At 33.2% G+C, this 13,731-nt stretch overlaps 1 protein-coding gene across 1 annotated transcript in view; it reads left to right on the forward strand.

Moving 5' to 3' along the window:
* HECTD2 (HECT domain E3 ubiquitin protein ligase 2) overlaps nucleotides 1-13,731 on the forward strand; it is a 131,357-nt gene that overhangs the window by 88,160 nt on the left and 29,466 nt on the right. Inside the window, exons 7-10 of the mRNA XM_058298765.1 lie at nucleotides 4,063-4,108; nucleotides 6,284-6,393; nucleotides 12,474-12,622; nucleotides 13,209-13,332. Of these exons, the coding sequence (XP_058154748.1) occupies nucleotides 4,063-4,108; nucleotides 6,284-6,393; nucleotides 12,474-12,622; nucleotides 13,209-13,332 (429 nt within the window). The remainder of the gene's footprint in view (nucleotides 1-4,062; nucleotides 4,109-6,283; nucleotides 6,394-12,473; nucleotides 12,623-13,208; nucleotides 13,333-13,731) is intronic.

A 13,731-nucleotide genomic window follows, 5' to 3' on the forward strand; every position in this document is an offset into this window, starting at 1 on the left:
CTCAAAAGCGTGCCAGAGATAGATTAAAGTGCTAATTTGATGTGACATATATATATATATATGTCAAAGGAGCATGCTGTTTTTACCCAGAAGTCTTGTTTTGTTTTGAATTTATGATAACATCTAAAGTTTATTGAATTTTTACTATGGGCAAGGTACCTTTCTAGCCATTTTACATGCATTTCTCATTGAATCCTCACTATAGTCCTACAAAACAGGTAATATGCTTTTCATTTTACAGTTAAGGAAACTAATTCACAGATAAGTTAAATAAATTATCCAAGTTCACACAGTAAGTGCCCAAGTCAGGATTAGAACCCATGCAGTCTAACAAAAAATCCTGTGATCTTAACCTTTTGTGTCTGCAGAACTGTATACTGGGTACTGAAATATTAGTGCATAGGCAGAAACTTGGGGATTGTCATGGTATTGCTATAAAATGGAAAGCATAAGATTCAGCTCTCATTACTAGAAATTTTAATATTCCTGAATTTCCTTGAGCTCTTTAAAAATATGAATCCATTTTTACTTAGATCAAATATAATTTCTAAAATAAAATAGTAATCTGATTGATAAAGTCTGACAATTATATAGACTATTCTAGACAGAATAAGGTTAGATTTTATTTTTTTTAAGATTTATTTTTTATTTCTCTCTCCTTCCCCACCTTCCCCTCCCCCCCCCCATTTGCCTGCTCTCTGTGTCCATTCACTGTGTGTTCTTCTGTGTCCGCTTATATTCTTATCAGCGGCACCAGGAATCTGTGTCTCGTTTTGATGCGTCATCTTGCTGTGTCAGCTCTCCGTGTGTGCGGTGCCACTCCTGGTCAGGCTGCACTTTTTTCACGCAGGGTGGCTCTCTTTGCAAGGCGCACTCCTTGCGCGTGGGGCTCTCCTACGTGGGGGACACCCCTGCGTGGCACGGCATTCCTTGAGTGCATCAGCACTGCGCATGGGCCAGCTCACCACATGGGTCAGGAGGCCCTGGGTTGAACTTTGGACCTCCCATGTGTAGACAGATGTTCTATACACTGAACCAAATCTGCTTCCCTAGATTTAATTTTAAACCTAAATAATTTAAGCTATTATACAGTCAAGGTAATTCTTCCACAAAGGAATATTATTAATTGCTAATTTTTAAAATGTATACATATATATTCATTTATTTCCTTTAAATTTACATTCATATATTTCAGACATATGGCTTTACATTTTTAAAAGGTGCAGCTAGTATATTTTATGTTTTCATTATATTATGAGTAAATTAATTTTAATTTAAATTAGTTTAAATTTAAATGAATTATATCTTAATTTCATTATGTTTATGATTAAATTAAACATAATTATGTTTATGTTATGATTTATATTTTCAGATTTATTTTGTAAATTTAACAGAAAGGTAAATAATCATTTGATTATTTTATTTTCTGAAGTTAAAGTAGCTACTTAGATGTGAACCATTTTTCCCAACTTTTAATTGTGAAAAATTTTCAAATTACAAAAAAGTTAATAAAGACTACAATGAACACACATGTGCCCTTCACCTAGATTTACCAGTTGTTAACTTTTTGCCACATTTGTTTTGCTTTTTCCTTTCTCTTCCTCTTTGTGTATGTGTATGTAATTTTTTTTGGTCAATTGAGGACATCATGACACTTCACCTCTAATTACTAGAGCATGCATTTCCTAAGAACATTTCCCACATAACCATAACACCATTTGTAGCAGTTTGACATGGTGATGAATTCCAAAAATAGATATTGGATTATGTTTGTAATCTGGTCTGTACCTGGGTGTGATTGAGTTATGATTGGGGCTTTGATTGGGCCACATCATCAGGGTGTTAAGTCCCCGCCCCTTAGTGGGACTCGCAGATAAAAGGCAGGGCAAAAGATAGAGCTAGAGGGTTTTTGATGTTGGAGTTTGAGAAGCAAGACCCTGGAAGGAAGGAACCCAGGAAGCCTGAACCTTCACAGACATCGGCAGCCATCTTGCTCCAACACGTGAAAATAGATTTTGGTGAGGGAAATAACTTATGCTTATGGCCTGGTATCTGTAAGCTCCTATCCCAAATAAATACCCTTCATAAAAACCAACCAATTTCTGGTATTTTGCATCAGCACCCCTTTGGCTGACTAATACACTATTATTACCCTAAAGAAATTTAAGATTCATGTAGTAATACTCTCTAAAATGCAGTCCACATTTACATTTTCTCAGTTGTCCCAGAATTGTTCTTTCATATCTGGGTTTTGTTTTGCAATTCAGGAGCCCACTCAAATATCATGAATTAGACCTGGTTATCATATAGGTGGGCCATTTTTAATTCAAGAAATTACTTTTAGGTATTTAGGGGATTTTATATAATGGATCTAGAGAGGATGAAAAACACTTGTCAACCTCAAGAATAACAGAAACCTTTGGTAAAATCTGATAATGTGAAAATGAAGATTAGCATGGAAAAATTAAAATCCAATTACTTTTTAAATTTTATTATCTTTTTTTAAAGATAAATTGATCACACAAAATGTTACATTGAAAAATACAAGAGGTTCCTCTATACCCCACTCCGAACCCCCACCCTCACTCCTCCCACATCAACAACCTCTTTCATCAGTGTGGCACATTCATTGCATTTGATGAATACATTTTGGAGCACTGCTACACAGCATGGAGTATAGTTTACATTGTAGTTTACTCTCTCTCCCAGTCCACTCAGTGGGTTTTGGCAGGATATATAATGTCCTGCATCTGTCCCTGCAATATCATTCAGGACAACTCCAAGTCTCAAAAATGCCCCCCTCAGTTACTTTTTAAAGTTATTCAAAATATTATTATTTTAATTAGAAACATCCTAGGTGCATTTTAAAGTGTGATTTGATTTGCAGACATTTCTAAATATATTACTTCAAGAATGGACCTATGAATTCAAGCATGTTTTCTTTCTTTAATACATAAATATTCATATGTCAAGATACTAGCTATCACCTAGTAAAACAAAAACATAGTATTTTCAAGTTGTTCATTGTCAGACTTTAACTGTTTCCAGAGTTAGTCATGATATTTACCTCACAAAATGTTATATCTAGTTAACATGGTCTTTAAGTATCTTCAGATCAGCCAACAGTAGGCACAGAGGAACCTCTATTCCCAGTATATTATTAACTTGATACTATCTCAATTATAATGCATGTTAGGGGGGATAATAAACAAATCTTTAAAAAATAATAAAAAGAGACTATTGTTTCCACATTGAGTGGACTTGTCATCCTTCTCAAAAATCACTTGGGGGAGTGGATGTGGCTCAAGCAGTTGAGTACCCGCCTCTCACATGGGAGCTCCCATGGTTGGTTCCCAGTGCCTCTTAAAACAAAACAAAACAACGAGCAGATAATGAACAAAAAACAATAAGCTTACAAGGAGCAAAAAAACTATGAGTTAAAACAACAAGCAGACAATGAGCAAAAACAAATAGGTTACCAGTAGCCAGGCTCGGGGAAGGAATGGGAAACTCATATTTGATTGGTAGGGAGTTTCTTTTTGGGGTGATGGAAAAATTTTCTAATGGATGGTGGTGATAGTAGCACAATATTGTGAATGTAACTGACACCACTTAATTGTTTATTTGAATGTGATTAAAGGAGAAGCTTTAGGCTGTATATATGTTACTAGAATAAAAATTTTTTAAGAACTGTAGGATTGTACAACATGAATGTTGAACCCTAATATAAACTGTGGACTATTATTAATAGTATAACAATAATAATGTTATTTCATCAATTGTCAGAAAAGTACCACAGTATTGCAACATGTTAATAACAGGGAAAACTGTGAGATGAGGGGAATGTGGGATCTCTGTATTTTCTGCATAATTTTTTCTGTAAACCTACAATTTTTTTAATAAAAAAGGATTAAAGCAAAATAATAATAATAATACATATTAATTTAATTCCAGGGTTTGGCTTTAATCAACTCAGTTGATCAAAATTTTATTTGTTGTTTTTATTAGATGCTGTAAGATTGAAGATCATATTCATAATTAATTATGCTTATTTTTTTTCAGTCCCCGAACAAAAGATGATCTTAGAGCATATTTTATACTTTTACAGGTAAGAAAGCAAGAACTAACATGAAGTTGTCTAATTCAGATTTCAGTTTATGTGTGTGTAAGTGAAATAATATCAAATGTTAAGTAGTATTTTGAGCAACATTAGTGATACTTTTTTAAAAAATTGTAGTTCCTTGACACCACAAGACTAAAGTTGTGACAAATAAGCACTGAGAAGCTGAATTATCTACAATATTAAAATTTTAATTTAGTTCTTGCCTACCTTCCATAGTATTCAGGAATAAACAGAATGGAAGTGTTTATTCTTCCTCCATTCACCCTCCTTTCTTATATTAAATTTTAATGGACTCCCAGACTTCATTTCCCACAATTAGTAGGTTATAACTTTCTTTTTTTTTTTTTTAAGATTTATTTATTTATTTCTCTCACCTTTCCCTCCCCCACCCTGGTTGTCTGTTCTCTGTGTCTATTTGCTGCGTCGTCTTTGTCTGCTTCTGTTGTTGTCAGCGGCATGGGAATCTGTGTTTGTTTTTGTTGTGTCATCTTGTTGTGTCAGTTCTCCATGTGTGCGGCACCATTCCTGGGCAGGCTGCACTTTCTTTGGCACTGGGCGGCTCTCCTTACGGGGCGCACTTCTTGCGCGTGGGACTCCCTTATGCGGCGGACACCCCTGTGTGGCAGGGCGCTCCTTGTGCGCATCAGCACTGAGCATGGGCCAGCTCCACACAGGTCAAGGAGGCCCGGGGTTTGAATTGTGGACCTCCCATGTTGTAGACGGACGCCCTAACCACTGGGCCAAGTCTGACGCCTTATAACTTTCTTGTTTATGTTTCAATAGTGCTTAAGTTAGCATTCTCATGGAAAGGTAAATGTTGTTTCTGTATGCTAAAGCAAAGATGAAATTTTTCATCTTAAGTGATACATATTTATAGATGACATAAATAAATTAAGGTCTAGACAAATAAAAAGAATTTTTTTTTGAGAAAGAAATAGGTTATTGCCGTAGTGAGCATACATTTGTATTAATCTTTACAAATATAAAGAAAGTACTTGTGTAGATTATCCGGTTTAAGCCTAAGAAAAAATATATTTAAAAATAGTGTTTAGTTCAATATTATGTCCAATAAAAGGAATATATGTGAGGTAGGAATAGAGGAGGGGAGAGAAGAAAAAAGAAAAAATTGGAATAAAGGGAGTAAATGGACAAGAGACTATTTAAAAGAGATATGTAAGGGGAAATAATAGGTAGGAAAAAGGGAAAAGAGAAAAAAAGAGGAATTATAGGTAGGGATACGTAGTAAAACTAGAAATATGACAACATGAATCTCAAGTTTTTAGGCAGGTATATTAGTAATAAACTCTGTTCATAATATTTCTGTTCTTCTCATGAGCCGTCACAGAGTTGTTGAGTAGGTCACTCTCCAGTTTTGAATTCTCTTCTGGTAGGTCAATTTTGAAAGCACATTATTTTTCACTATTTCAGTTTATTTTTAAATAAGGTTCATTTTTTTCTGTGAAGTTTTGAAATATACATTATTTTGGACTTCTAAAGTTTGGAACATAACTAGAGAATTGCTTACTTAAGCACCCCTTCAGTGTCCTTTTAACATTTAAGTTGTCAGAAGTTATTATCTGGTCCCTCCCTTATTCTTTGTGAAATATAGAGCTATCTCATTTCACAGTGGCAAAGTTTCATATTCAACTTTTATTTCTTTTATTGCATTTTTCTGGCAGTCTTTTTTTTTTTTTTAATCAAGGAAAACCCAGGATTTTGTTTACCTGGATGATAGTGATTGCTGCTATTTATAAAATGCCCGCTTCATATTAGGCACTAAGCTAGGTACTTTCAATATACTTTCTTTTTTAATGCTCAAAATGACTCCTAAGATATGATCATTTCCACTTTACAAATGAGGAAACTGAGACTCAGAATTTAAGGAACATGCCTAAAAGCACATAGTTAGTAGGTGGTAAAATTAGTCCTCAGACCCAGGTCAGTCTTAATTCCAAAGCCATGTTCTTTCCACTATATAGTGTAAATCAGTCTCTTTGTTATTTAAATAACAACTAGATAATTGTTTTGAATGATGGTCACCTCATATTTTATAATCTCAAGATTAGTTCCCTGAATTTACCAATTATCTCATTAAGCTTAGTGTTTTTCCTTTTACATGTTATAAAATTTTAACACATTTATCTTTAATATCTTTTTCAGAATCCTCAATTTAATAACACATCAACATATGTCATCTATGCTCACTTGCTACGACAGATAGCTACCTTAGTGGAAGCTGACCACCATTTCCTAGTTCACTGGTTTAAAAAGTAAATCATTCTCTGATATTAAGAATTTGTATAACCTAATATTGTTAAGTTTGATATTTATTCATAATTTTACAGTAAAATATATTTAAGTGTTTTCAGATCTTTAGGAATGATACTTAAAATTTATAATGCTTCAAAAGCCAATTATGGGTAATTAATTATAAATGCCAGTATTATTATATTGTATTTCTGGTATATAACTCCAGTTCTTACTTCCTAAAATGGAAATGCATAAAAAGTAATGATGTGTCTATAGTTTTAGAAATACAGTGTACAAAGATATAATTTGTGACCAGTACAAAAAAGATGGGGAGGCATAGGGGTATAGGAACAGTGTATGTGTACTCTACTAAAGCCAAATATCCAACAAAATATGATTGTTATGTATTTAGGATATTAAAAATTTTAACCTCATGGTAACCACAAGGAAAAAATATGAAAAATATATCCAGATAGAAGTGAGAAAGGACTCAATATGGTACAATACAAAAAAATCAAATAAATGTGAAAGTAGACATTAATGGAAGAATTGAGAAACAATATAGGTATAAGACTTATAGAGTCTAAATAGCAAAATGGCAGAAGAAAGTCCTATAGTATGAGTAGTGCCTTTAAATGTAAGGGATTAAACTCTCTAGTCAAAAGGCAGAGATTGGCAGAAAGGATAAAAAAGCAGTATGCTGTCTATGAGAGACACACCTTAAATTCAAAGGCAAGTAGGTTGAAAGTAAAAGGATGGAAAAAATATCTACCATCCAAGTAGTAACCCACAGAAAACTGGGGTAGCTATACTTAAATAAAATAGACTTTAAATCAAAAACATTTATAAGCAACAAAGATAGTCATTGTATACTAATAAAGAGCTCAATTTAACAAGAATGTGAACAATTATAAATATATTTGTACCTAAAAGTACAGACCCCAAAATTATATATGAATTTTGAACCAAATCCTGACATATTTGACGGGAGAAATTGAAAGTTATATATTAATTATAGGAGACTCTAATATACCACTTTTTATAATGAATAGAAATCTAGTCAGAAGATCAATGAATAGAAGATTTGAATGATACTCTAAATCAGGGGTTCTTAACCTTTCTTTTGTTCCACAAACTCCTTTGCCAGTCAGGTGAGAACCATAGACCCCTTACTTAAGTCCACACTATACTGTGTATTATTTAATAAATATATCACACCTTCACCAACACGTCCCCACAAGAATAATAGCTTTTTGAATTTCATTTCAAGCTCACAGATCCCTTATTAAGAACCCCTGTTCTAAATCAACTAGACCTAAAAGACATATGTAGAACACATCACCCAGCAGCAACAGAATATATTCTTCTCAAGCTCATATGGATCATTCTCCAGCAGAGACCATATATTAACCACAAAACAAGTCTCAATATATTCAAAAATATTGAAATCATACAGTGTCTTCTCCAACCCCAATGGTATGAAGCTAGAAATAAAAAATTCACCAATATTTGGAAATTAAAGTACTCTTGAACAGCCAGTGGTTTAAAGAGGAAATCACAATGGAAATTAGAAAATATCTTGAGGCAAATGAAAATATAATATATCAAGATTTATGATATGCAGCAAAGACAATGCTGAGAGTGAAATTTATAGCTCTAAATGCTTACTTTAGAAAAGAAAAAGATTTCTAATCAGAAACCTAACCTCAAAACTGGAAGAACTAAAAAAAGAAGAGTAAAGGGAAGTGGATGTGTCTCAAGCATTTGGATACCCAATTACCACATGGGAGGTCCTGGGTTCGGTTCTCAGTGCCTCCTAGAGAAGATGAGTAAGACAGCAAGCTGACATGGCAAGCTGATGCGGCAAGCTGATGCAACAAGATGATGCAACAAGGAGTACAAAGAGGAAACACAATGAGAGACACAAACCAGGGAACAGAGGTGGCTCAAGCAATTGAGTGCCTCTCTCCCACTCTTTAGGTATCTCCTAAAGAGAAGATGGGCAGACACAGAGTGTACAACAAATGGACATAGAGTAGCAGACAGCGAGTACGAACAATGAGAAAGGGGCAAGAAATAAATAAAATAAATCTTTAAAAAATGTAAAGCTAGACTAATGAAAAAAAGAGAAGACAAAAATAACTAAAATCAGAAATGATAAGAGGGACATTTACAACTGACCCCGTTGAATAAAAAGGATTATACAGGATACTATGAACAACTGTACACCAATAAATTAGCAAACCTAGGTGAAATGGACAAATTCTTAGAAATACACGAAGTATTTACACTGACTTAAGAAGACATAGATCTCAGCAAGCCAATAACTAGTAAAGAGATTGAATCAGTCATCAAAAACCTCCCAACATAGAAAAACCCAGGATCAGATGGCTTCACAGGGGAATTCTACCAAATACTCCAAGAAGATTTAACTCCAATTCTGCTCAAAATCTTCCCAAAAATAGAGAGGGTAGAAGAGATGTGATGTGGGGGCATTTTTGGGATTTTGAGTTGTCCTTAATGATATTGCAGGGTCAGATGCTGGACCTTATATATCCTGCCATAACCCACTGAATGTACTGGGAAATAGTGCGACCTACAGGGTAAACTATTATCTGTGTAGTGCAACAGTGGCCCAAAATGTGTTCACCGAATGCAATGAGTGTGCTGCAATGATGAGGGAGGTTGTTGGTGTAGGAGGAATGGGGTAGGGGGATGGGGGATATACAGGAACCTCATATTTTTTAGTGTAACATTTTTTTTTGTGATGTATATATCTTTAAAAAAATTCAATTTACAAAAATGATGTGGTGGGGAGTGGGTTATATGCAAACCTCTTATGTTTCTTGTTTTTTTATGTTTTTTAATGTAGCATTCCTTGTGATCTATTAACTTTAATTTTAAAAAATAAAAAAAAAATCTTCCCAAAAATTCAAGAGGAGGGAACATTCCCTTATTCATTCTACAAAGCCAACATCACCCTTATACCAAAGTCAGATAAAGATACCACAAGAAAATAAAACTATGAACCACTGTTTCTTATGAACATAGATGCAAAAATTCACAACAAAATACTACTGCAAACCAAATCCAACTGCACATTAAAAGATATAGACACATAATCAAATGAGATTTATCCCAGGTATGCAAGAGTGGTTCAACATAACAAAAATGAATTAGTGTTGTGTACCACATCAACAGAACAAAGGAATTAAAACTCATCTCAGTTGATGCAGAAAAGGCTTTTGACAAAATCCAGCAACACTTCCTGATAAATTTTAAAAAATCTCTTAGAAAATTAGGGCTAGAAAGTAACTTCCTTAACACGATAAAGGGCATTATGAAAAATTCATAGCCGTATCATATTTGACAGTGAAATATGCTTTTCCCTCTAAGATCAGGTGCAAGACAGGGATACTCACTATCACCACTTCAACATTGTACTGCAAGTTCTAACCAGAATGTTTAGGTAAGAAAAAGAAATTAAAGGCATCAAAATTAAAAAAGAAGAAGTAAAACTTCCTCTATTTGCAGATGACATTATCTTATATACAGAAAATCCCAAAACATCCACAACAAATTCCTAGAGCAAATAAATGAATTCAGCAAAAGAGGTGGCGTATAAGACCAACACTCAAAAATCAGTAGTGTTTCTATATACTAGACATGAACAATCTGAAGAGAAAATCAAGAAAAGAATTATATTTACAATAACTAAAAGAACAAAATATCTAGGAATAAATTTAACCAAGGATGTAAGGGACTTGTACACAGAAAACTACAAAATATTGATAAAATAAGTCAAAGAAAACCTAAATAAATGGAAGGACATTCCATGTTCATGGATTGGAAGACTAAACATTAAGATGTCAATTCTACCCAAGCAATTTACGTATTCAATGCAATCCCAGTCAGAATACCAACAACCTTCTTTGCAAAAATGACAAAGTCAGTCATTAATATATATAGAAGGGTAAATTTTCCCGAATAGCCAAAGCCATGTTGAAAAAGAAGGACAAAGTTGGAGGACTCACACTTACTGATCTTGAAACATACTGCAAAGTATAGTAATCAAAACAGCTTGGTACTGGCACAAGGACAGACATATAGACCAATGGAATCTAATTGAGAGCTCAGAAAACAATCCTCACATTTATGGTCATCCAATATTTGACCAAAGAAAAATACCACACAATTGAGAAAGAAAAGTCTCTTCAATAAATGGTGCTGGGAAAACTGGATCTCCATTTGCAAAAGAATGAAGGTGGGCCTCTACCTCACACCATATACAAAAGTCTACTCAAAATGGATGAAAGACCTAAATGTAAGAGTCAGAACTATGAAACTCCTAGAAGAAATGGTAGGACCTTCAGGACTTTGTGTTAGGCAATAGTTTCTTAGATTTTACATCCAAAGCACAATAACAAAAGAAAAAAATAGATAAATTGGAGTTTACCAACATTAAAAATTTTTATCAAAGGACTTTATCACAGAAGTAAAATGACAACCTACACATTGGGAGAAAATATTTGGAAGCCATATATCCAATAAGAATTTAATATCCAGAATTTATAAAGAAATTCTTCAACTCAACAACAAAAAGACAAACAATCCAATTTAAAACTGGACAAAAGACTTGAATAGACATTTCTCCAAAGAAGATATACAAATAGCCAAAAAGCACATGAAAAGATGCTCATTATCATTAACCATTAGGGAATTGCAAACCAAAACCACAATGAGATACCATTTCACACACAACTAAATTGGCTACTATGGGAAAAAAGAAAACCAGAAAATTACAAAGAGGATGTGGAGAAATAGGAACACTCATTCATTGCTGGTGGGAATGTAAAATGGTGCAGTCACTGTGGAAGACGGTTGGGTGCTTCTTCAGAAAATTAAGTATAGAATTATCCTTTGACTTCACAAGCCCACTTCTAGGTATAAAGAATTTAAAGCAGGGACTCAAACAAATATTTGCCACACTGATTTATTATATGGCAACATTATGCATAATCTCCAAAAGATGGAAGCAATCCAAGTGTGTATCAGTTGATGAATTGTAATAGTTAAACGCAGTGTGGTTTATATATACAATGGAATATTCAACCAAAAAAACGAAATTCTAATACATGCTACAAAATGGATGAATCTTGAAGACATGTTGAGTAAAATAAATCAGACTGAGAAGGACAACTATTGATTGTATGATCTCACTGATACGAAGAATTAGAATAAGCAAATTCATAAAGTCAGATTATAGTTTACCAGGGAAAGGGTAGGGGTAAAAAGAATAGAGTTAAGGCTAAAAGGTACAGAATATTTGGGACAATGAAAAAGTTTTGGTAATGGATGGTGGTTATAGCAAAACAAAAAAAATATAGAGGCCAATTATAAAATGTGCTTTATTATTATTACTACGTAGAGAATAATTGAAAATCTATTTTTAATGTAAGTAATCATTTTTCTTGTGCAAGACATTGCTGAGAATTTCTATCTATCCACTGCTTTTGCTTTTTATTCAGCAATTTCTACCCTCGGTTTTTCAGGCATCTCCAAGATGGTGACTGGATTTTTTTCAGATATTACTATTTTAATTGTCTTTTATTTACTATCAGTATCAGTATATCAATAACTCTCACCATTATATGCATAGTTCCTTCTCCTCACCTCAAAAGTCCATCGTAAATTTTAGGATAGTTAACAATATCAACTTGTGAAAACACAAAGGTTTTTCCCACCAAACTATGCTTTCAAAAACAATGACTTTTCTTAATAGTTGTAAACGTTAAAAGAAGCTAAAGATTCTAAATATAATTTTAATATATCAAAAGTTCTAAAAATTAAGTATGTTAGATACTAACTTTATAACAGTTTAACTTACTAGCAATTTTAGTGTTTATTTCTTATTTAATTAAAAACAGTATTCAGGGTAAGATTTGCATCAAATATTGGGTCATTTATGAAAGAAAATTTGATTTGGAGAAACATTCTAAAATTTTATGTGTGTAGGATACATTTGTATACCTTTTATATATATTGCCAAAATATAACATGTGAATTTTGATTGGTATTATTTCAAAATCCTTATTGCCAGATTGTCCCAGAAGAGATTCAAACAGTTAGTAGAGAGATTGCTGCAATTTATTTCTTTACGCCTGTTTCCTGCAAAGCCTGAAGAATTCCCACCTATAACAAAGTGTTCCTGGTGGATTCCATCAGCTTCTAAAGTATTGGCTTTACTTAGTAGGTTTTTGTTATTCTATATCTTTACTTTTATTCTGTTAACTATTAGGGATATCTTCTTAAGGATCTCAAAATACTATAGAGGCATTCTTAAACTTCAGTCTATTCCTTTGAAGGAAAGAGTTGTCATAATGGATTTCTGTTGTGATCATGGATTTCACAGTTAACATATAAACATGAAAAAAGCTTTATGTCTTTTACTGGGCAGTATTCTGTGTTATGACTATCAACTACATGTGACCTGCTAAATAGTTATTCCTGAGAAAACAGGGACTTCCATTACTTACCAGGGACCTCTAGGGGAGAACACACTGTTGGAAAAGTAGTATGAGTGGATGGTCATCTATATATTTCCTTTACTACTTTTATAATCACCACCACAAGTTTTTTTTTAAAAGAGCAAGAAATTTTGGGCTGTACTTAGACCACAATTTAAAAATTACTGCTTTCATTTGGAACAACAGTTGTTTTTAATAGGGATTTCTAGATAAAGCCTATCTAGTGGACATTAAAATGTTCTTTTTGTTATTAGAATGAATCTTGTATATTTTGGAAAAGATCATCATGTTAGAATTTATCATTACAGATACTGCAAACAATTTGGTTCACCTTCCCCTCATCCCCTATACTGATTTTTATAATTCTACATTGGATCATATTGATCTCATGGAAGAATATCATACCTGGCAAAGCTTTGGGAACTCTCACAGGTAAGACTGAAAGTTCATTTGACTATATACCTAAATGAAATACTATTTAAATAATGACTGAATTTTAAGTATGTATCAGGAAATTAAAATATACACTTAAATTTATATATAAACTTATAGTTTAGATATCCCTTGAAATATCACTATATTTCTTAAAACATTTTCTTTTTGTGTTATCATTTTGAATTTATGTACATGATAACTTGGTCTTGGTTTAGTTAATAGCATCTTTTCAAGAAGGGAAAAGCTCTAGCTTAGTTTCTTAGATCTTATTATTCTGTGTGCCATCATCCAGCACAGAGGTCAATCAAATTTTTCTACAAAGTGCTAAATGGTAAATATTTTTGACTTTGCATACAATACAGACTCTGTTCTGCCATTATAGTGTGAAAGAAGACT

The sequence above is a fragment of the Dasypus novemcinctus genome, chromosome 6, assembly GCF_030445035.2.
Source record: "Dasypus novemcinctus isolate mDasNov1 chromosome 6, mDasNov1.1.hap2, whole genome shotgun sequence".
NCBI lineage: Eukaryota > Metazoa > Chordata > Mammalia > Cingulata > Dasypodidae > Dasypus > Dasypus novemcinctus.